At 47.4% G+C, this 25,075-nt stretch overlaps 1 protein-coding gene across 6 annotated transcripts; it reads right to left on the bottom strand.

The window, feature by feature from the left end:
• Window positions 1-423: 423 nt before the first annotated feature.
• On the bottom strand, window positions 424-25,075 carry LOC111857705 (GRAM domain-containing protein 4-like). Of its 6 annotated transcripts, none has more exons than XM_023838848.2 (19): window positions 24,638-25,075; window positions 21,228-21,435; window positions 17,642-17,759; window positions 10,076-10,196; window positions 9,561-9,622; window positions 8,725-8,857; window positions 7,839-7,864; window positions 7,632-7,723; window positions 6,883-6,974; window positions 6,540-6,588; window positions 6,328-6,399; window positions 5,622-5,665; window positions 5,396-5,505; window positions 5,070-5,224; window positions 4,295-4,442; window positions 3,940-4,033; window positions 3,736-3,826; window positions 3,577-3,645; window positions 424-3,413 (listed from the first exon to the last, which is right to left on the bottom strand). In XM_023838848.2, the coding sequence occupies exons 1-19, from the start codon at window positions 24,664-24,666 to the stop codon at window positions 3,315-3,317; spliced, it is 1,812 nt and encodes a 603-aa protein (XP_023694616.1). In that variant the 5' UTR covers window positions 24,667-25,075; the 3' UTR covers window positions 424-3,314. The 6 variants fall into 6 exon arrangements, with proteins under 6 accessions (XP_023694616.1, XP_072566054.1, XP_072566055.1 ...); XM_072709953.1 differs by having other exon boundaries at window positions 24,526-24,642; XM_072709954.1 differs by lacking the exon at window positions 24,638-25,075 and adding an exon at window positions 23,729-24,465.

Here is a 25,075-nt window from a genome sequence, read left to right as displayed (position 1 = left end):
GGTGTAGCCTTCTCTGTGTGCTGCCTTCAGTAAGCAGCATGGCGATTGGCTGAGAGAACAGGCTGAAGGTGGAAAGGCATGCGACAGACTCGTGGATTTCTGTCAGACATGACCTCAGAGTTTGGGGAAAGAAGCAGTGCTCGATTCGGGAAGCCGAATGGGTCCGGTCCATGGGCCGAGACGGGAGCTCCGATTGGCTGAAGTAATGGACGGCACCTCAGACCGAATCATTCATGTGGATCTACCACTTTTGCAAAGGATGTTCTCCTTCATGAGATTCATCCTCTAGATATTAAATAATTAGACATTTGTCGCGATTAAACGAGAATCTTTTTTTCCCATCCATAATCAAGAGATTAACGTTGAGTGTTTACCCAAGCTATATACAAGTATCTGTTTGATTAATTGATTAAGAAACAGCTGTGCAGCTAATTAAATTACTTTATGTGAATAAAACATGTATCCCAGTCTTTCAGACTAATAAAGATTCTCTTAAAAAACAGTACAGAGGTCTTTGTTTTTGTTGGTGTACAGCTTTTATAAAACTCCTGTTCTTGTTTTCCAGCTTTCACAACAAAATATAAAGTACTATTCACAACTTTTCAAGTTCTATCCTGTGCATGTATATACATATTGGGCATTTAATAAAATAATATCTTTAAACAGAGGACAAATTTACTCACAGTAAAAATACTTCGTTTACAGCAGAAAGGGTGTTAAGCAGTTAAGGGTGTCGTTCTGTGTGGGTGTGACAATCTCTGCTCACTAGGAATAGGATGAATAGTTTTTGCTCTTGGAAACGGTTTCCAGGGTCGCCATATCAGGCAGGCAGAACATGAACGATGTTTTCTACATTGTATCGAAACAATTTGAAGACTGAGCATTTTACAGAAGTGCTTACAGGGCAAACTGCCATTTGAGTAGCATATAGCTTAATTATTCTTCATTACAGTACCTTACTGTTCTTATTACTGTGTAACAAAGTTGTGTTCTGCATTTAACTTGCAATTAACCTATTTAACTGGAGTATAACCAGGCAGCACTGATTCTTAATTCATCAAGAACTGAGATTACTAGTGTGTACATCGCTGACCGAGGCGTTTATGGGAGTTGCTGGGGTGGGGGGGGTTCCTGAAGCCTATGAAGCGAAAACCATGAAAGCAAGGTGCTGAGATGGCCGAGTCCAGCACTGCCAACCCACACGGAGACGAGTTCTGGGTCGCCGGTAACCATTCATCCAGCCCTGGTCACGGTTAATCAGCAGCCCAGAAAACGGTAAATTATGGCCTGTTTGTTCTGTAGTTATAAAACTCAATGGAGTGCTTTTGGTTCCTGCGGGCTAATTCCGTGCATGAGGGTTACACTGCCATCCAAGCTCCATTTGGATTCATCCAAAGATCACAGCTAGGGGCAACACACAAGGCTGCAGCAGAAAAAACAGAGTAGGCAGATCAAGCGCACAGGAAGCCTAGGAGTATCAGCAGCAAATGGGACGAGGGTGCAGAGATTGTCATGTGACCACACAGGCCAATCACCACCGTGACAGTGTTCATTCCAGAAGGTATTCTTCACAGTCTTCATTTCCTGTTCACCTGGATTTCAGCTGCCAAAACTAACCAATGGAGAGCCAAAGACAACCCTCTGAAAGGACGACAGATCAGGCACAACATGACTAACAATGAAATAAGTCTGGTGTTTGGCAAAACTATGTTTTACGTCATAAGCCTGGGCTTTTACTGTAATGGTTTCTACACAGAAGCCAGAAATGATTTCAGTTAGTGGGATCACTTAACAGACCTCAGGGGAAAAAATATGTATATATACACAAACACGCACACAAATGTTCCTTCAAGGTGTGATTTGTTTCTTAATCTAGAGTGCAAGCTTTATCCTGATGCACATTTTAATAAAAAACCCCATCTCTGGCTATTTTTAGAAAAATGGGTATTTAAAATCCTTCATGGCGAGAAGCTTGTACTGGCTTCTGAGGCATTACACCAACACGGCTGAGCCGTGCAGGAGCTTAGGGCAGATTTCGCTCACGAAGGCTGGGCGATTACATCGCATCAGATACCGACACACGCTCCACTTGGCCTGGACAGCCATCAGCCGATATCACAAAGCAAAGTGTGGGTAAACAAAGGAGCATCTGGTACGATGTTACCGTGCTACCATTTAAGATTGTCAGTCGAGGGATGGTTTGGCATTGAGTGTTTTTTCCGTTTGAAAACCTTTTCTGTTAAGAAAAAGTCCAGCTTTCACAGAGAATGGGAATCGCAGAACGTAGCGCGACCTCCCTCCGAAGGGGAAATGAAGGACTCGCTGTTTGCGTTTACAGTGTCCCTCAGCGTGGGCCAAGAAGGACCACCCCAACTAACACTGCAAGATCCAGTGATCCAATGGCTTTTTCCCGCTATTGTCACTCGCTAACAGGGACAGCTCTGTTCTGCCTAGACCCTCACTGCGGCCTTTTTACCCTGCAATGCTAAGACGCTTCCAAATATCATCCACGGGAAAATATCACTTGAAGGGTTTTGGTAACAAACACATGAGCCCAATTCGCCAAATGCCCGCCGACCAGCTCAAATTACCTGCTAGGTGAATAAATTTAACAGCTAATCAATGAAATTAACAGAAGCCAAAGTTATCAGGTTAAGAATCGATTGTCAGGTAATTCACCTCTGATTACGTACAGGTTCCGATCTTTGCAGTTACACGCCATGCAGGGAACGGCCCCTGACACGTTGTAGACTCTGTGCTTTTACACCAAACATTCTATTGATGGCGGATCATTGGGGATGGGGGAGGTACGCAGGGGTAATTACAAACAGGACGGAAATTAGAGGAGCTGTACTTTGTGAGGACGTTTGGAGGCTGGCTTCCATGCCCCGTTCCCCCCCACCCGGTCCCCGCAGCACTGTCTAGGGGCCGTTGTTTGGTTCAGACCGCAGGGACCTCACATTATGGGATGGACATGGCCAGAATGTAACCTGTGGAGGGTGGATTGGATTTCGCTCAGCCCTGTAAAACGGACACACATTTCCCACACTAACCAAAACACACCAGGAGGGGGATTGTGACAGTGCCTGGGGAGGAGATCCAGCCCCTCCCATCACAAAACTCCAGTGAACAGAAGGCACCGCCTCTACTGATCACTACCAAGGGAGCAGGGTGTGGCCTAACACCCCTGACCAATCACGGTGAGCGAGACAAAGGTGTATGTCCCGCCCTTGCCTATATACACCATCCATTCTCCTGTGCCGAGATGGTACAGAGGAGATGTCAGGTATTCAGGCACACCGCTGCCGTAGCCCCTAGGTCTCAGGGTTGCTGGCAGTGATGATTTTCATGTACTGCGTGAAGATTGCTTCAAAGGCTTCGTCTCTGTGAGCCATGGCTCCAAACACCAGGGGCTGGGAGAGAGGGAGAGATTCAGTAAACAAGCCTCATTTTGTCAAATCAAGGGAGCATTACTGGATGAAATCATTCACCAATCCCAAAAGAAGCGTATTTCCTTAGAGAGCATTGGAGGCTCAGCTTTCTCGACCAGCTGTGTCCTCAGTGCTGCTCACCTACCTTTTGAGTGGAGGGAGTGGCAATCGATATTCCCATCCCAGAGCCAGGGAGCACGGAGAGGACTTTATACTGCAAGACGGAGAAGATACGTGGAACACAAATACACATGGTCAGAAGACATAAACAAAAAATAAAAATCAGAATAAAGCATGCACTCACCTTCTGTATATCTGTGATGTCGGAGAGTTTGATGACTTTATTCTTCTTGGAAGAGCTGGACCGTGAGCTGGAGCTCTCGAAACACATGTAGCTATGAGGGTGGCAGGGGGAGAGTCAGAGGAGCCAATCGGACGATCCCCCGCCTCCCCCCATAGAGAGACATCTCTACACCAAGCCAGCCAATAAGGGGCCAGCTAAACTCACTTCTCTGTGACATAGAGGAGCCCATTGCGGATGTAGTCTGTGGGGATCTTGCGGTCTCTGTTAATCAAACAGCAACGCCAGCCGTTCTCACACACTGACCACATGAGACAAGACAGAGGAAACACCACATCACAAAAATATTAATACAAACAATGTTAATATAGTGCAGGACATTCTAATTCAAAACATACAGATTTAACATTGAAATAAACTTATATCGTTGGCAGGGTTACCCTGCTCGTGAATCACCATCTGATCAAATCGAACTGAAGCCAATGAAGTAGCCAATGGGAAATGGATAGAGCATCCAAGCATGATGTTGGCCATTGGCAGTAAACTGTATCTCTTCTCATACCTGGTAGGGGGCGCTCATTCTCTGGCAGGTTGAAGATCTCGTGAAAGGGCCCCTTTTTAGTGCTATGGGCTCGTCCGCCCTCTTCATCACGAGCGATACCATACTGGGGGTTGGTCACCTGATTGCTGCGAGACACCACAGGCTGGATCTGGAGGTGGGGTGAGGAGAGAGCTACAGATGAGTCCATCGTGTCTGGGGGACCATTAGCAGTTATGTTCATGGAGAGTAGGATTAGGCGTTCAGGTATGCATCACCCAAGCCTACTGGAGAGATGAAGACCTGTGATGGCATAGAGGCCAACTGCAAAATTCACAACTTCAGACACATGCAACTCAGATATACTGTAGAGACACAGAAGTAGAGAAGATGTACACATCTGTCAGAAGAAAACCTTTCCTGCATCCTCACCACAAAATTTGGCATCAGAAATCTGCAATGGAACATTTAAACAAGCCTGATGCATGCAGGATCCGGGAGTATCACTGCTATACAATCACTGCGGGATCTGGGGGTCACACTGCTGTATGATCACTGCGGGATCTGGGGGTCACACTGCTGTATGATCACTGTGGGATCTGGGGGTCACACTGCTCTATGATCACTGCAGGATCTGGGGGTCACACTGCCGTATGATCACTGCGGGATCTGGGGGTCACACTGCCGTATGATCACTGCGGGATCTGGGGGTCTCACAGCTGTATGAATATTATTCCAGCACCCTAGCATGCAGTGTTAGAAAGAGTGTGGAGTGGAGTATTGGTGCGAAGCAGCTCACCCGCCGGGACATGGCGGCACTGGCACGCTCCTTTAGCTGCGGCTCGGTGAGCAGGCTGGTCCAGATGATGTACGGCGTGTCGTACTTGTCCCTCAGTTTGGGGCAGCTCTTGAAGAAGAAGTCGATGATGAAGAACTTGATGCCGGCGTACAGTGCTAGAAGGAGGGAGTGAGGAATCGAAACACAAGGAGAGAATAAAAAACCCAATGATGAAGCTAAGGTAAGACAGTCCACGGTAAACGGCTCCACCCCACGCTAGGGAATGTGGCTGCACGAGCCGGTACGTGGGGGCCAGCTGACCATGTTCAGCGCCTGAAAGCTCTCACCAATTATGAAGCCCAGCAGCTTGAAAGGCAGCACACAGGAGGAGATGAAGGCCACCCAGAGAGCGATGTAGAGCTTCCGAGTCATTTCAGGTTGCACCCACATGAAGAGACTGAAAAACAGGCACACGTACAGACCCACATATATATACGCACACACAGGATCTTCGTACACTGTGTCTGTCAAGCTGAGAACATTCAAAGCCATCGGGGAGAAGTGAACACATACTTCTTTATCTTCTCCAAGATGCCCGCCATCTTGCCAAAGAGGTTCTGAGAAGAGCAGAAGTGGTCAGACAGAATGATCATATCACACATGCCTCTGAGTTATGCATCTGACGCTCCCGTTCCTCCTCACACTGCCGCATATCTAACTGGCCTGCCTTGAAGAGCACTACTTCCAAATCAGTTGAGATCCTCCAGAGGCAAACCCATCCATCCCTTCACCACTGCACCAACTCGATGGAAACATCATCTGCATGTCGAAAAACCAAACTCTCTCCTTCCTTGTGTTAAAAAGTTTCCGCCTGAAGATCCTGGCAAGTTTCTGTGTGATTAAATGACCTCACCCCCCCCCCCCCCCCAACCGCAGGATGCCTGAAGGTCTCACCCTGAATCGGTGACATTACCCTACTCAGCTCCAGAAGGCGGCTTATATCTATTCTGGCCCTGTTATGAGGTTAACTGGGTATCTACTTGAGCTGGAGTTGCAGGGCAATCCGTTGTCTTAAATTGGAACACTGTGCCTTTAATGACACACCGTGTTTCACACAAGACTTGCTGCCCTGATTAAGGGCTTGTGTCGATGCTCTGTCGCCTGTCTCACGCTTCACGCACCAACACACGAGTCACTTTGGCTCTATCATATAACAGTACATAAGGCTAATTTTAGATTTGTCAGGTTTGCTGTTGTGGGCTGACATCATCACTGTCACCTGTGCTTTTTGGGCAACGTCAAGCACCAACTGGAATTTCTCAGACACTGTCAGGTCCTCCTTCGTAGGTTCCTAAGAAACAAGAAAAAAAAATGAACAAATTCTGCAGTGAATAAAACATGCTGCAGTAGGCAGTGGATAAAACATGCTGCAGTAGGCAGTGGATAAAACATGCTGCAGTAGGCAAAGGCACAAACCCCACATATGCTTACCTCCGGTTCTGAGATTTCAGGCACGATACTCCACTGGATCCTCCAGCCTCTACCAAGAGAGCAGTGACATGCTACAAAAATGGGCTGCTAACTCTGATAGTGCACAAATGTGACACACTATCACAGCCCCACCCCATCTTCCACGTTGGGCCCTGTCCTCAGCTAACCCAGGAAAGGCAGGCTGTCACCAGGGTGACAACCCCATGACCTCCCCCATGCCGCTTCAGTTGGCTAATGGAGTTACGCGTTTCCCCCTCTGGCAACTACTGGAACACAGACAGGAATTGGGAAACCCAGGACTGTCCAGTCAAATTCTGCTATGTACAACAGGGAAGGGGGTTACCTTGCGATGAGGTAGTTTAAGGACAACCTCAAGATAGCTAGGAACAGGAACATGGGGATGACCCATCCATGCCAGGCAGCATTCATGTACATCTATGCAGGGTGAGAAGATGCACTTTAGATGTGAAATCACACTAAGACTAGACCACGTTTCCAACCAATGCAACTCAATCTTATTTTACAATACAGCACAAAACTGTCTTTATTACAAGAGACAAACACCTGCCTTATTGAAGTACTATAGATTATACTGCATTTTATTTACATAACAGATGCTTTTATCTAAAGTGTTTGCTGGTTTTTTTTTGTGAAAGCAGGGTCAATCAGTCCCTAGAGCAACTGTGGGTTAGGGGCCTCGCTCAGGGGCCAAACGGTGACCCCACTGTGCTGACCCAGGGATTTCAACCAGCAACCTTCCGATCACTGGCACAGTGTCCTAACCCGTGGAGCCAAGCATGGCCCCCATCGATGTTTATATTGTGTGAAAAGTAGGAGTTAGAATAAAGAATGGCTAAACCACTCGTCCGTGACTAGCCAAGGAGGAAGCTTCAATGAATAACATCCGCTACAAAAACACTGCGGAACGACGTTGAGTGGAATTCTTCATGAATAATGCTGCTTTATAATAACTGGAATTGTGGGATCCCAGTGCAAAGCACCTCACCTCCACTGAGCAGCATCACATGTCAAATGCATCATCTAATGAGGAATGAAAGTCAGCACCTGACTGAAGGGGAGCAGGGCACTTACGATGAAGGCGATCGCCGACGTGTAGACGGAGTGCCAGTTCGATAAGGCAGACAGGTTCCTTAGGAAACTAGTGACCGGCCTGGCACCGCGCTCTACGAGGAACGGACACAGACGCGGGTCAGGTGACCTCCCACTCTACTGATCTGCAGGCATATGCGTGTAAGTGGACTGTCCTCCACACAAAATGCAATATGACGTCATACTCACTGAGTCTTCTCATGTTTTCAGTCAACCTAAAAAAAAAGAAAAAAAAGGCGACAGTTTTAGAGCTGTATTTTCCAGTCCGGTCCTCGAGGAACAAAATACGGACAGTCCATGTTTTTGCTACGTCCCAGCTCCTGGGTAGGGAAACACTGGTTGAAACAAACACAGCTTTTCGTTCTTGCAATGCCTGTCACGTTCTAGGAGTCACTGTCATGGTGGAACCAGGCCTATGACACAGCTGCTGCCTTATGATAATCCCCTCTGTCATTTTCCCAGCAATGGACCGAGAGCCACAGAACTGCACTGCCCACAAGCAGCCACCAGGGGTCACACGGAGGCACAGGAGAACATCCTGCTTTCTCACTGCACCTTTGGCATCCAAATACGTTCACTTTGATTGGCCCTCCGGTGCAGCCAATCAGAACAAGGTGTATGTCACTATTTCAGCCCAGTAGTTCACAGAGAATTTGCATTTTTCCAGGACAGCAGAATCAAGTGGAACAGCCTGTTCACCTTAGGCATCAAGCAAATTATTATAAAGGCAACGTGTTTTGCATGTATCCCATAATAGAAACAGCAATGCTAAATAAGGCTCCTGGAAGCAAAAATCAACTTAATTCAAGGGAAGGAACAGACATTTCAGCAGAGTTACTGTTAACAGTAGAACAAGGAGGTCTTCCATTGTAGAGCTTCTTATCAGTAAATCACAGCCCATTTCCCGCATGGCAGAAGGTTTCATACCAAATCCCACTAAGAATGTCGAGAAGCTTGTGTGGCAGGATTATTACCCAGCACTGAGGTTTACAGGATTTTTATTTACAAGGAAAGTTGCTTCTGTAACAGAATTCTCCGGAATACCGCCAAGGCGGCACTATGGGGGCGGGCTCACCTCTTAGCGCTTAGCGGTTCTTCTGTTTCCACAGTGTTCTCCTCCGGCTGGAAGCGGAAGTCCTCTATGTAGATGGCCAGCTTGTCATACAGCCACTGGTAGAGTCGTGAGTACAGCTCGCGGCCTTGTTTGTCTGCCAGCACACAGGCACATACCCATAATGACCTTAAGGACGTGTCAGCACTTACAGAGAGCACCTATAAACCCAGTATCCTCATTTACTGGCTGCCCTGGTCCTACGCACTCTGCCACCAAGCATGATACGGCTTAAAACGCAAAGGGAACGTCTGTCCTACGTGGTCTGATCTACAAAGTCAACCCATTTCCAGAAATACTGCGTGCACCCCCCCCCCCCCCCCTTCCCCAGAAGCAAAGACGCCAAACCCAGTAGATTCACTGGAAAGCCACATCCACCATAAGTACGCATTTGCTTATTTCCTGACTGACGTACACAGGCAGCTTGAAACGAATAAAGAAAAAAGAAACACCTTTCTTTAATTCTCCGCACTTGCTGTAGGATTGGCTATCATGAACATGCTGTTGCCATGAAAACGTGCTGCAGACGGCCTTCAAACCGCCCCTGGCAGAAGCTGGGGATTGCACACAGACCTGTACTTATCATTTATTTACTCCCAAGAACCCCTTTTTCCTTAAAAAGCTGACATTTTGCAGGCAGCCGGTGCAGAATCTGTTTAAATAATTCTACATGTCATTTGCTTCTGGCCTCGCAGTGGTAGCTGAAGTCGCGTTTGATTGTGTCCAGTTTCTCAGCCAGCAGTCAGCTAATGTGGTTCCAAGGGCAAACCTTCCGGCACCTTCTGGCACCGCGGACATACCCGTCCCGTTGGTGGCAGGTGACACCGGTTTCCGTGGAGGCTGTGGCGGCGAGTCCTCGACTCTGGGGGAAGGAAAGGAAACCAAAAACCTCTTCCTCAGCTCAAATGAACAGGGACAGGGCTGAGACGGACAGAAGGCCGTTTCTGATAAGACTGCGGCTGTAGCTTTGCCTGTTTACACCGGCAGCCAATGAGCTACCAAGCCAACAGAAACACACACAACTCAGCCAATCACAACACACCTCCTGAGCTGTGGGCACAAGTCATTAATCACTATAAACCATTCATATTTCTATATAAATCACCAATATACAAGCTCCTGTCTATTCGTGTTGTATTTCTAGGTGAGAGTTTGTCGTGACTCGGACGACTGTGCTACCCAACTGGAAATCAGGTAGCAGTTTTGGAGAAAGTAGCCATATCCACTGCCTGAATGTCAGCACGGAGGGTCATGTGACAGCGACGGGCAAGGAAACGGGCACCGGTGATGCTGAAGAGCGGCGGCATCCGCCCACCTGGACTTAAGGACCTCGTTCATCTTCTGCTCGAGGTCCAGTCGCTTCGTCCGCTCCTTCTCCAGCTCTTGTTTTAGCGTCTCCACGCTGGTCTCTTCGCGGACCTTTCTGAGCTCCTCCTCTGCGGAAACACGAAATGCACAAACGTTACACACGCGATGGACCACAGCCTGGCGCCCTCTGCTGGCTGGGGTGGGCTCAGGGCCCAAGGGCATAACTTTGGGTTAAGCACTGGGGGATTGAGGTCTCCACCATTTTAAGAGGGATCAGGGGCTTGTATTGGCTGGTTCCATGTGTTGGGGTGGGGGGGGTACGACTGCGCCACCCTCCCCATAATTTACACCCATGTCCAGGCCCCACCCCCCACAACGCTGACCAGGATAAACAGTTAGAAGACTGATGGGCGACCGGATCAGTAAGCATACGCTGTTTGTGCAGATTTCCTATGTGTCACCCAAGATGTGCTGCTCTGTGATTTTAAAAATGTTGTGGTGTCTATATGAACCCACGCCATACCGGATGTCATGGCAGCAGACGAATGAGGATTCGGTGACATTAAAGCAAGACAAGTATCATGGCATCTAGCAACCAGAAGACTGCTGGCCTGATCCCAGCCGGGACCCAGGCAGGAAGGAGACTCACTTACTCCAGGAAAACAACTCGCTTTAAAGTGGGTAAAGTTTAAGTCCCTTTAGAAAAAGCACCAACTAAGCATTAAACAATAACAATGTCATGTGGTATATTGTTAAAAAGCTAAGGACACAAAGATGGGGATTCAGCAAGAAAAAAAACACTATAAGCAGAAGGGTTCAGAGGCCTAGAGGACAAACCTTAACTGATGGGGAAAAAAGCTATCGTGTCACCATGTTATTTTAGAAACCTTCATTTCTGACAGTTCTAACCACAGAGGTTGTACTATACTGAGGACCGTTTGAGAGACTAACACGACAGACAGACGCGTCCTGTAAACCCCGCTGTCTTATAATTTAAAGATGGCTCGAGTTTTTCCCCCCGGTCGTACACGCGAGTGTCAGCTGTGGGAGCCCAATTTACATGGAAATCAGCTCTCAGCCAGTTAGCTGGAATTTGGCACGACAGACATGTCAACATGAATGATTAAGGGCCCCGCCCTTTTCTTTGAGCAGAGACCAGACAATATTTTCTGTAAAGACTTCAGGCTAATCTGAACTACAACAAAGGGCATCTTAGAACTCACAATGATTGGAATAACTACGTGTTGTCAGTCACTGGCTGCGGTAAACAAACAAAAAAAACCACACGTGTAGTTTTGCCTGCTTTCTCCCCACGAGCCACTGTGCCTCACTGCAGCCAGACGAGACGAGACAAGGTGTCGGCGGAGATTCTGGTGCTTTCAGCAGCAAGGTACGAAAAGTGCAAAACCAGTGAAGGTGCAGCAACAAGAAAACAGGATGTAAAGGAATTTCAAAAGTGCACTTGACACAAACAAAAGATCCAGATATTATGAACAGAAATAAATAAAAATAAGATAACTCTACTACTAACAATAATTATTATTATTATTATAAATTAATGGAAGGTGTATGTGCAATTCTTATGGAAATTCCTGAAGAAGAAGTGAAATGTCATAGGCATGTGTCACCCCCTGGTCCCACCCCCCTGGGCTTTTCCCCCGGTCCCCCCCACCGCCAACATAAACAGACTGACCAATCAGAAACCAAATAGTGACCAATACACAGATAACAGAATGCCTGCTTCTTGGGATCAGAACGTCAGTGTCCAGCTCTGAGACGTTCACTGCAATACAAACATCCGTCTGCCGGCGCCCGCGAAGAGAGAAGGAAAAATGAAGGCAGGTCACCAAATGTTAGGGACCTTCATCTACATCTTCCTGGAAAAATATAGGCTTAAATTATATATAATATACACTGCGACATTCATAATTCACAAGTGCATTTTAAGAAGCACCATCTCATTAAAGGAAGTTCTTCAGGAAGTCGGGAGATGAATGTGCTGTAAGAAGGCCCGTCCAGGTTGGACCTGCCACCAGATATGAAATATTGATGCTCACAGGTTCTTTGGTTCACCAAGATGAATTATTCCTACCCGAAATGATAAAAACCAACTTCATCCAGAGACCAAACCTATCGGGTGGGGGGGGGAAGCAGTGTGCTCTCTATCCAGGGGTGTGGCACCAGAATTTGCCGCTACGGAGGAAGGGAGGGGGTGATTTGTCGAATGGCCATTTTATATTTCTTAGAGGAGACTCTTCGAAAATGGACACTCAGTCAAACCACCAGCCACTGCCTGGTGTCCATCGCGTCAGCCATGAAGCCGGAATGCACACGAGGGAGCACTTGGCATGGAGGTGAAGCCTCTCATGCAGCCTGCTGACCCCCACACCCCCCCCACCCCCCCCACACAACCCCGGCGTGACCCCGGCGTGACCCCAAACCTGAGAACCAGATCATACATTATTCAGGCTCAGGGGAACATTAAGTATCCTGTCTGTCAGCAGCAAATCTAGCCCCCACCCCACTACTGCTATGCCCCCCCCTTACTGACCACAGAACAGGAATGTCCCCATCTGGGGGGGGGCGCCCCTTCGCCTGTGGTGGAGTGCTCCTTGGGCTTTATCAGTGGTATGACGTGCCGTGGTAACCACAGATGTAATAACCCTTTAGTGATAATAAATTTAGATTGGGATCCTGCCAGAAATGTCAGCAAACCTATTACACTCTCAGCTGAGCAGAACCAGGCTGAATATATCGTGGTGAGCACCTCCCTGACTGGCAAATAGGAGCCATCAAATCAAACCAGCCCCCCCCCCCCAAACACACACAGAAAGAAACTCTGGTCCCGTGCTGAGGGATATCGCGGGGCTCGGACCTCGGTCTCAGCGACAGCATGGTGCCCCAACGACCCCCCCGGGGGGGATTACAGTTACCGTCATTGTGAGGGGAAGGAACAGCCGATTGCCTGGCAGACATCCAGAATCCAGACAAAATAGAACCACTTTTCACGCAAGGAAGTCTTTCCAACTTCCTGTCGCTAACTGTTTGTCCGCAGGGCAGGCTGACCGTACTCAGCCATCAATGCAGGGCTCGGTGCCGAGTTGGACACTGCACACGGGAGCAGGCCACAGCCAATCAGAGCGGAATGCTATCAGGCCTACCTACACCAAAGGGGCAATGCTATCAGGCCAAAGGGGCCACGCTATCTGGCCTACCTACGCCAAAGGGGCCACGCTATCAGGCCAACCTATGCCAAAGGGGCCACGCTATCAGGCCAACCTATGCCAAAGGGGCAATGCTATCAGGCCTACCTACACCAAAGGGGCAATGCTATCAGGCCTACCTACGCCAAAGGGGCAATGCACAGAAAGCACTCACCTCCTGAGACTGCATATCTGTTTACTTCTTTAACAGAGATTTTTTTGTACAAAGTGAAGTTTGGGGCAGATGGCTGGCTCAGCCAGTGTCCCTGGAGTTAAAGGCCTTGCGCATGAGCCTAACAGTGAAATGGCTGTGCTGCTGGCGGCAGGATTTCAACCTATAACCACCCAGACATGAGCACTTAACCCCTAACCCACTGCGGGACACACAGTCCCACATCCCTGACGAATGTGCAACCCCTAACACACAGTCCCACATCCCTGACGAATGTGCAACCCCTAACACACAGTCCCACATCCCTGACGAATGTGCAACCCCTAACACACAGTCCCACATCCCTGACGAATGTGCAACCCCTAACACACAGTCCCACATCCCTGACGAATGTGCAACCCCTAACACACAGTCCCACATCCCTGACGAATGTGCAACCCCTAACACACAGTCCCACATCCCTGACGAATGTGCCACCCCTAACACACAGTCCCACATCCCTGACGAATGTGCAACCCCTAACACACAGTCCCACATCCCTGACGAATGTGCAACCCCTAACACACAGTCCCACATCCCTAACGAATGTACATGCAAAATGTTAAATCTGCACAGGGTGAAGCTGTAGGCTGTTAGAGAACAGAGAACAAGAAAAATCCAACCTTCGCTCTCAGACTTCCTATATCATGGGAAGAAAGTTCCTAAACTGAAACACAGCTTAAAGAGCAATGATTACCAAATGATTTACAGCAGTTTTAAAAGTGACAGTGCTGATAAGAGACAATCTTCCTCTTACGCAAATGTAGTTTTCTCTGGCAAGAACAGAAAGTGAGACACAGCTCAATTGTGTTTAACTAGATCCTCTAAATTAAAACTGGATGAAGAAGCAGAGCCGTCTGTTATCTTGACCTTTTACAGATAAGAACGTGGCCCCACCAGGAGTTAACTGGTTAATAACAGCCGGTTATTCTGGGAAGGTCCACCAGAGCGACTGTTATCTATCTCACAAATATTACTTCATGCTGGCTTTCCCATGCTAAACATGCAACTTATCTCTGTGCTCAAGGACCTACGTTTAACAGCGCTGACCTTACATCTGTCGGGACGGAAAATGGACGCGTGTGACATAGGCAGGGGAGGACTGGACAAGGATATTATCGGGGTTTTGGGATTTTTAAGAAAGGAGTGACCCAAGAACAAATAATATCCATCTGGGCCTTAGGAGTGGGGGAGGACACAGGGACAAAAAAACGGATGTGGAGTTTAGGGAAGCGTTAGCCGGTATTGTTTGGGACAGGAGAGAAAAGCGATAGACAGGAAACGTGTTGAAGAAGAGCCTGTCATATGACTTTGTCCCACCCTGGATTGCCGCTGCCGGCCTTCACCTTAACAGAGTCTGCTATTCGGACGCGCCAAAATCAACACAGCCGTAAATAAAATAAAAAATAGGGTAAAAACGTTTTCATTACATGAAATGTAAATGACAATGGAAATAAAGTAACTGCTGTAACACAACAAAGTCTTCACACGAGCTTCAGGAATCGTACCTACAGCCAGACATGGACTATGGAAATGCTACAATAGGTTGGCATTCCGTGTCGGTTACAGGGGTCACTGTACAGGCATTTTACGTTACGCTTATAGACAGTGCGTGGGGGGGGAGGGGGGGCATCACATGAAACGTGGAGATTATTTACTGGGCACCGACCGGAACACTTACAATACACTTAACCACTTAGGGACATGCAGCTTGGACTAACTAGAATAACTCAGACTCTGACTGGTTGTGCAGCATCCATATCAATGAGACATTTATTTTCGGTAAATTTTAATTAAACTCGAATTTGTGTTTTAAATTATACAGTTTAATTTTGCAGTTGTACTTTTGCCTGAAAAAAACTAAACTAAAAAACAAACTGGTTAGGAATTGGAGAGATGGACTAGAAAGGGCAGTTTGCAAACTGGCAGATCAGCTGCTGAACTCCGAGACGGATGAGGGGAGGGGTCCACTGCAAATATGGAACTGATCACCTTCTGACCAATCAGAGAAAAGCTAGCTGACCAATCACAGAAAAGCTTGCAGCCTTATCACTTGGCATCACGTTTATTTGTTCTCTTAGCTTTACAGTAATAAGATGACTTTTCTCCGAGAAAGAATATGGGCTACAAATGTGTGATGCAAGAGTTACATCGCCGTATCAGCCGCTAGCATGTGTCAGTGGGATCAGATTATTACAGCAGTGATGATCGAAAGTTCTGTAGATATACTACAGTTTATACACACATACATACACATGAAGTGACTAAATACAACAAAGACTGTTTACAAAGTTCATTCTTTCCCTCTTTTAGAAAGGGTAATTTTCTGAGACAATTAACTGTATGGGCTAAATGTCTTTACACCGTGCTCCGTCCGTGCAGTTAAATAACCTCATTAGGTGTGTCCCAGCAGGACGGGGGAAAGAGTTTGCAACCAAGAACAAAGGGCCCTCAGACTGAGTCAAACTAATTTACATTTTTATTGTCATACCTACAAGGGACTGCGGAAACCAGAAGCGAACGATTTAGCTGTAGCTAATCGCCATCACTTTTTATGTTCCCGCTGTTGGTGTGAGGCCAGAAACAGAGACCAGAAAAGCGAACTAGCTGACGGATCACTGTCAAACACGCCTGGAAATACCAAATGACAGACAGAAACATTCATAACAGGGGAGAGGTGTTTGAAAAAGCAGAATCCAGGCAGAGCTGGGGGGGGGGTGAATTAGCATTAAGCATATTATGAGCATGGGGGCGGTGCAGAACCTGTGCCCCACACAGCCAGGGTCCCGGGTTCGATCCACCGACTCTGTGGAGTGTTTACTTTCTCCCTGTGTTGTGTGAGTTTTCTCCGGATACTCCGCTTTCCTCCAGCAGTCCAAAGACATAAATTAGGCCCAGTGGCGTCTCTAAATTGCCCATAGGGTGCGACTGCATGTGTGAGGGTGTGTCTGGATACGCACCACGTGATAGGCTGGCCTTCCACAGATAAGAACGTGGCCCATCTAGGGTGTACCAGGGCGTGGCCTTATGCCCTGTGCTGTCTGGGTCAGACTCCAGACCTCCTCTAATACCCTCTCCAGGATAAACGACTGGAAAATGGATAGATGGATGGATGAATTACAAGTCTGTGTCCCTTTAATCCGTATATCCATGTAATATATATGAGAAGGTCTACAGATACTTTCATTGATTGTCGGAACCAAGCAATTTGTCTGCCATACCTGTGTCCTTCTCTGTATCTGACCGAACTAAATTGGGCTTCATTAGTCTAATCAATACCATCCCAGACTTGTATGCCATGCTGGGTTGGTATTTCAATAACAGAAGTTAAGCTTGTATCTACAGATCAGTCTGTGTGGCCATTAAGCGCATCATCAGCCTGTTTATCTATGATGTCATCATCGAAATAATTCTCACGGCAGCTATAAGGCGTCTTTTGCAGCATTCGCCCTGATGTAGAAGCCGGAGGCCCCGAGGGCAATCTCTAAAAGCCGACCTCGAGTCTCTTAACAATGGAGGCCAGTTCTAAAGCGGGCAGTAACCACCTTACGGGCCCCCGTGACACCAGCACGGAACAAAAAGGTATTTAGACTGATGTGGGGAAGAAAGCGGCTGCTTTATGAATATAGTACAACAGAAGGCAAACAATGACTTTGCTCTCCGGTACAGTGAAGCCTTTGTGAAGCTGCGCTAATGAGCTAAAGCTAATTAAATATTCAACTGGGGCTGCCAGCAGATTAAAAAAAGGAAAAAAGAAGAAAAAAATACAGCCGTCCTGTACAGGGGGGGGTCGGCAATCAGCGCTCGGCCTGGCAGCACTTTCCGGGATGAGGTGAAGCAGAAGAACATGAGAGGAAAGGTCACAAAGGGATGGATGTATCCCCCGGGGTAACAGACAAATGAATGAGTGAATGAATGATGGTCTTGGAAGGATTAACGTGTCACAGCAGTGGTGCGACTCACGTCAACAGAGCAACGGCTCCCTTGCTGGGCAAAGGCTGCTACCAGGGCTCACCCCCCGCCCCCCCCACAACTCCCCTTGAAACATTTTTACAGCTTGACCACTGGATATCCCCCCCTTTATCTTGTTAGGACTCTGACTGTGACCTGAAGCAAGGCACTCCCCCCCCCCCCCCCCAGTTTCAGCGCCCACACTTACGCAGGAAGTGCTTCTCCAGCAAAGCGATCTCCAAGTGGCCCTTCACCTCGTTGAGCCGGTCGGACTCGGATCGGTGGAAGTCCTGCATGCCGCCCGCCGTAGCGACCCCTGAGCCAGCCTGCGCGTGAACAACGGAAAAGAGGGTGAAGAGCTGCGATGGATGAAGGCACTAGAGGGTGCAGCAGGACATGGGACAGTCCCCCACACACAGGAAACCCACTCTTGGATAACAGAAGGGATTAGATACAATACTGAGCAGGAACACAACAGATGAATAACCTTCTGGATTCAATACAAGAAATGGTGACCCGCAATGCACTATGGGATAGCAACTGGAATGAGCAACACCTAACTAGCATATCAAACGAAGACTCTAACGGCTAACATGCTGCACGCACTCACGGTCATCGCACTATTCCAGGCCTTATTCGGAAAAAACATCGCGCTCAACCAACTCCCATGATGAACACCATCAGTTCACAGACACTGCAAAAAAAAAAAAAAAAGAAAATGACAGAGATCGGGTCCGAACTCCAGCGGCGATCACTGACGAAGGCGTAACACCAAAATGTTTGTGTGGAACCAATCATGGGGCTCTAATCAAACCCCGAGTTCAAAACAAAGCAGGGTTCAGGCCAGGTGTTTACATATATATGTAATGGAAAATAAGTTTATATAAGGCATTTTAAGCACAGTCTAACGAGTATTTCACAATCTGTATGAGCTTCACGTTTGCATATGTGACAAATTAACTTGAGCCTAAGCAAAACTCATATTCCTATTAAATCAGAAACACCCATCAGCGTGGTGACCAGCCATCATCTGCACCTACATCCTTCCTTTCTTCAGACAGGAAACGTCTGACAGGCAAACCCACCGGGGTATCACGCAACTACAACTGCGTGACGCCAGCAGAAAGGCTGTTAATGTCATTCTCTGCAGTGCTTAAATGATACGACGGTTAGCCCGACATTAACTCTGAGGTGAAACCGCTCCACTGGCGTAATGAAGTGAAGAGCCATTCATCTCTGCCTGCTCAGAGTGCCGAGGACTTGCAGACCCCAGCCAGATCGACGGAGCCTCACCCAGTCGCCCCGCACCAGCTCCGTCATCAGAGTGGACGCGGAGAAATATTAGCACGCGTTTACAAAACAATTGAGCCCAGTCTCGCTTGGAGCGCCTTTTATTCACTGACATTAGTGTCATGCCAGACCAAAGTGGCTAAAGAAGCCATTGCCATGGAAACCAGCCAAAATAAAGGCCCTTAAAACTGAATGGTTGGCAGGAAGCCCAAGCCAAAGGGGGAGAGAGCACTATCCAGCACCCAATCCAGGAACTAATGATCGTTGTTGGAATGAAGTACCCAGTTCCTGCAAAAAGCCTATCTAGACATGCTCACATAACTTTGTTTCCTTATTTACACCAATGACCACTTAGTCACTGAACAGTCAAATAATGAGCTTCTGAGAAACTGAACACTATTACTGTGTTTCGGGGGCTATCTGAAATGACACTGCGACCCTGCTCATTAACATCCCCAGCACCATGGGGGGGCCTTCCTGTAACGGCACAGGAGAGAGGAGAGGGGAAAAAATGCACTGAGGTTAACGAGAAGACTAGCGGGCGTGTGAAGAGGCGGCAAGAGCATCACCGAGGTCAGAGAGGAGTAAGTGGCTGGCTGTGCCGGCCAAAGCGGTCGCTAGGATACGGCGGGGGGGGGAGGTGCGAGCGAACCCAAGCAGCGGGACAATGCAGGCGAGCGAGTGAACATGAGCGCAGATCGAAGGTTCTCTCTCACTGCGCAGCAAACGCGGCCAAACCCAGCACGGGTGACGCTACAGACGGCAAATGCCAAGTCAAAAGTCAAGGTGATTTTACAGTCATCTCAGCTCTGGGAGGCTGGAGTCACACAGAGTCACATCTTCATGGGCCACAGTGCAAAAACACGTAAAAAATGTCTGATGTTTACGTGTCATACATGTTAAGACACTACAAATGGAAATAAAGAAGCACATGGTATTAGGTTGGAAACTGCAATTTGTTACACAAATGGATACAATATGAAATTATTGTGTACAATTTATGACTTAAATCACACAATGCATGAAATAAAGGCAGAAATATTATATTACTATTGTCACTACTGAATGCATCACATAACCAGACAGAGAACTGGGGTGATTAACTTTGAAAAGCCACTGTTGGCCACTTGAGTAACAAATATCATCGCTGGCTTCCAGCTGCTGCTCGAACCCTGCATTTCCTTTCAGTCTGACAGTATTCTTTACCTTCCTGTTAAAGTCTTGCACTCCTGTCAGCAAACCCACTCCAGTACAGACACAGCAGATAATAGGGGACATCCATTCATTTTTTATGTGACACTCGTTGTTCCATGAGGTCACCCAAAAACGTCTAAGATGACCTTAAGAGCACACTCGCGTGCTGCTGAGACCAGAACGGGGGTCAAAGGTCACTGCTTTGTATCCAACGATGGACATTGATGCTGAGAAGGACCATGCCTAGTTCTACAGTACAACCTAGTTCTAGATAATTCTCAGGGGCTAATTACGGAAATTTAAGGATTAATTGTAAGGTTTAATTCACCAGAACATGTGGCACCCTGGATTTTTTTTTTTTTTTTTCTACTTCATAGAGTAAATTCCCCTTATTTTGAGTGTGTGCGATACTGATGCGTGTCAGACAAGCTCCACACAGAAGCTCTCTTTAGAGGGTGTAAGACAGTGCAAGGTCACGTGCCACATCAGAGCCACAGGGACAGCGTGGATACTGCCGGGGCTGTCATTACAACACTGACTCCATCCATAATGTCACAACAAGCATTTCACATTGGACTCAGGTGAGGCAACTGTCTACCACCAAAAAGATATATATATATATATTTTTTTATTTTATTTATTTATTTATTTATTTTTTAAATCGACAGGCTAACATGGTGAGTGATTCCTGTCACAGGAGCAAATTGTCAGTGATAAACGTGTATGTAACAGCTGTCCCACCTGTATGTAACAGCTGTCCCACGTGTATGTAACAGCTGTCCCACCTGTATGTAACAGCTGTCCCACCTGTATGTAACAGCTGTCCCACGTGTATGTAACAGCTGTCCCACGTGTATGTAACAGCTGTCCCACGTGTATGTAACAGCTGAACTACATGGGAGTCCTGTTCAGTCTCCTGACTGAAAGCCGCCTGTCACATAACACAGCACAACACCTTTTCATCCCACCAGTCACGCAGAAGGGACTGAACAAAAATAAATAAATAAAAAATGCAAATGCGTGAAACGCGCTTTTGTCATTTGGCCTTCCGGATGCAGCTGCCATGCTTCTGGGATGTACCGTGCCTTAAGGCCGACAGGAACGGCCAGGACAAGGTCGAGAAAAGGTGAATTCACACTGCAGAAAGTGCTGCGAGGTGGCGATTTTGCCCTCATGTAAGGATAGAGCGAACATTCTGGTACAGCCCAAGGCGACATCTTCTAGACACTAGAGAAGGTCTGCAATAAAACCTTTTACAAAGGCCTTCTGGGAAGGTGATGGGTTTTAGGGGACGGTCGGGTCACACTTACAGGGTCTCGCTGCTCTTCGGCGTCTCTGGCAGAGGGCCGAGGTCTCATCTGGGTGTCATCGTTACATTCGCTGTCGGACGCGTTGGGAGACTCGGCCAGATCCAGGAATTCATCTCGCTTATGACCTCTGAACCTTATTTTGTCCAGTCGCTTTAGCATGGTCAACACTGGCTCCCTCTGCTTCAACTTAACATGACTGACATCAAGCCTGAACAGAACAGGAACACAAACAGCAAGCAAAGCAAGGGGGTCATAACATGAACATGGACATCAAGGTCAAAATGGAGCAACGGTAACAAAAACATCTGCTAGATCTCACTGTGCCAGCCTTCCCTGCAGCGTTTAGCTGGACAAGGCTGGACGTTAAAGGCAAAAAAAAAAAAAAACATTAACCAAATTGACAAAATTTTTATGAACGTAAAAATTAAAACCAAAAACTATTCACTTATTTCTCTAATACATAAAAAAATCAAAGAAGAATCAAGAATCGATGATTCTATAACTTGGCCCAGTAGTTAAATTTTCCTGGTGTTAGGAGGTTAAGCTTCTCTTAAATGTTATCATTGATGGTCAGCAATCACAATGATCAAACACACCTGCACCTGTGACTTTCACATAGTGGGAGGTTTAAGGCTGAGTTTGCCTCCACAACCCACACACAAACACATGCAAGGGCAATGTCTATTACAGCTGATAGAAATTGAAAAATAGAAGACAGAATGACAGAATGAGTGCAGAGGCTTTCAGTATGACAGATTATCCGCCACAAACCAGAAGCAATGCTGGCTGCAGTTCCGCAGCAGAGATGGAAACTCACTGCATATTAACTATGAGGCAGTGCTGCCGTGCTATGGGCCCAGGAGAGAACATGCTGATAGACAGTCAAGCGGAGAAGAACTGGGAAGACCAGGCAGGCGAGCGGGGAAGACCGGGGAGACGAGCGGGGAAGACCGGGGAGACGAGCGGGGAAGACCGGGGAGACGAGCGGGGAAGACCGGGGAGATGAGTGGGGAAGACCGGGAATCGGGATGATGCATCCTCTTTAAAACAAATCAGCACAAAGCTGGTCAGGCTGTCAGACTGATAGATGCTAAACCAGGCTGTTTCTTTCACTTCCATCTGTTTGACTCAATCGAGCAGAACTGACATTCTGTTAAGAAACACACACACACACACAGAGGGAGGGATGGGGAGAGAGTGAGAGAAAGAGCACTTGGTGAGAACCGCCATAAGGCAGACAGAACAGGTCTGAAGACCTGCTTGACGCAAAGCCGCTAACCAGCATTTCCTGTGCTGATGTCAGAAAGCGCTACGTTGGGGGGGGGGTGGGGGAGGTTGGGGGGGTTACCGGGGGGGAGACACACACACACACCACTGGCAACTGGAAAATCCAGCAAGTTAGTACTAAGGACACTGCTAATGCATTCTGGCCCACTTGGGGGATGCGGAGAGCACTGTTATGGTGATGGTCACCTTCTTCTCTGTCCTAGACTCCATCACTGACCCAAGACAAAACCAGAGATGTCTCAAAGTCAGTTCAACACACCTCACACAGCAAGACCCTAGCCACTTAAAGATGGCATGCCGGTCACAATACCTGCATAAGGTAAGATTTGGAAACGTAACACTAATGGTCAGTAATCTGGATATCCAACACTGAAATAAAATCACTAAAGCAGCACCCAAAACACAAAAAACACAGGTAACAGGGCACAGAGAAATGAAAGAATTTCAAGGCCATAGATATGGAAGCTAAGGCCCCATTCTATAGTCTGATTAGCTTCAGCCACAATTAAAATGGGGAATTCCCTCCCATTCAGGCTTAGCGGACACTTACATACTCCTTCAGGAGACTGAATTGTTATTTTTAAAAAAAACAATATGAAAAATCAGTCTGTGTTGTTAAGATCTATCTGCCATAATTTCCACAGCCTGGTAATAGCATGAAATTCAGTCTCACTGGTCCCAGGTCAGAGATGGGCGATCGGCACCAATGAACAGGAATAGATGGCTGCAGGTACATCCTGCTCGCCAACCGCAGAATTAAATCCACAGGCAGGAAAAGCTAAACATATCTGTTCAAGATCACTGCTCTGTGTTTCTGTCAGGGTTTTATTTGTGTTTATTTTTCCAGTACTATATGACAACCATGCACTTTCAACTTCCAAAACCAAACATTCTGAATTAACCAGGAGTGGCTATGGAGCGGGGTGTGGACCTGCGCTGTCTCCTCATTTTCGGCAGCCAGACCCTCCTCACCAGGCTCACGGAACTTCTTACCTGCTCGCCCAAAAGGCAAACCAACAGGGCTGCCAACTTTGATCTGCTGGCTGGCGTGAGATTTTCAATTCGAGACAAGTCTTCACAGGCATTTATATGTATGTAACAGTTTTATTACCTCGTAAATAGTCTGTAGGGCTTGCATACTACTCAAAAGCTTTTGATGAAGTAAATATTACGTTTATAATGGAATAACAGACATTTTCCATAAGACTTCTTACGTTAGAGTCTGAAAGCCCGAGTGTCACGCCAGATGCCTTAGAGTTGGCAGCGCTGAAACACTGAACCTTGAACCCAGAGATATCAGGTTTGCGATGGGTGTCGTCGGAATGCAAACATTAACCCTCACGGCAGGAGGAGCGCAACCATCACCCACAACCATCGATCACTACGGAACTTGACACTTCATCGCTTCTCTTTGTTTTATTCTATAATACAAATATGTGAAATGTCTGCGCCAGTTACTACGGGGTCATTAGATGACCCCTTTGTTCAATTAAGCGGTCATTATGTTTTGACTAAATATCTTAAACGAAGGGGCACCGTGACGTAAACAGACATTCGATCGGAAAGAGCAGATTCCGCCGTCTCGCGGAAAAAAGCTTAACGTAGCGTAACGTGGCAAAGCGCGAGCCTCGCGTGATGCAAGACAGCACAAGCAAATGGCAATATAATTAATGTTTCAATCGGGGAGACGATAAACGGGAAACAAGGGCGCGTGCTCATTTTAATGTTTTATCAGGATTCGTTCTTACTACGGCTAAATACGCGCTCCGTGACATATGTACCCTTTCACGGTGGGGCTGAGTCATAGCTATGCATAAACGTAACAAAAGCGAATGCAACAGTAGGTGCTGCCCGCATGACAACCAGTAAATACATGTGTTGCCTTTCCATAAACGATTAGCTCATCCGAATATAAAACACGGTAGCACAATTCTGGCTAATGCAGAACCGAATTGTACAAATATCACTGAATTATTCAATACAGTACGCAGAGAACACGGTTCCTACATACATCCGCAACGATCTGGCTTAATCGTTCAGCATGCAGTGCCTCGGCCGGGGGTGACAGCTCCAGCAGCAAAATGTAGTGCCACGCGAATGCGTTAGTGATGCCAGTTTCTCACCCTTCACGCAAATCGTGGCGAAGTTTCATTAACACGGATGCAGTGCAGAGTCCACGCCGTGCATTTCTACACCCGCCGAGAGCTGCCGCTTAAATCCTCCGCGGCTCCGACCCACAGCCGCAACTGAACATTTGGTCTACAGGACCCCCCCCCTTTACGAAGGAGGGGAAATGCCTGCTCACAACGTGGTTTTTATAATAGGAGATACACCGCTACCCCCTTCAGTTAAGAGACTGCCTCTGACGCTCCACTTAGATTTTTTTCTTCGTACTTCAAGGAAACACCAGACCAGGAAATTTCGTCAATATCAGGTGCAGAAAGTCTTAAAGAGCCCGCCGGCAGCGTTTCGGGGAAGTGCTGGAAAGTCTTAAAGGAACGTGACGGCAGCGTGTTATGGATCAAGTCAGAAATGCCGTCGACAGCGCCTCGGATACGCAA

The sequence above is a fragment of the Paramormyrops kingsleyae genome, chromosome 3, assembly GCF_048594095.1.
Source record: "Paramormyrops kingsleyae isolate MSU_618 chromosome 3, PKINGS_0.4, whole genome shotgun sequence".
NCBI classification, from domain to species: Eukaryota; Metazoa; Chordata; class Actinopteri; order Osteoglossiformes; family Mormyridae; genus Paramormyrops; species Paramormyrops kingsleyae.
The sequence above is the reverse complement of the archived record's forward strand: the minus strand, read 5'-3'. Positions and strand labels throughout refer to the sequence as shown.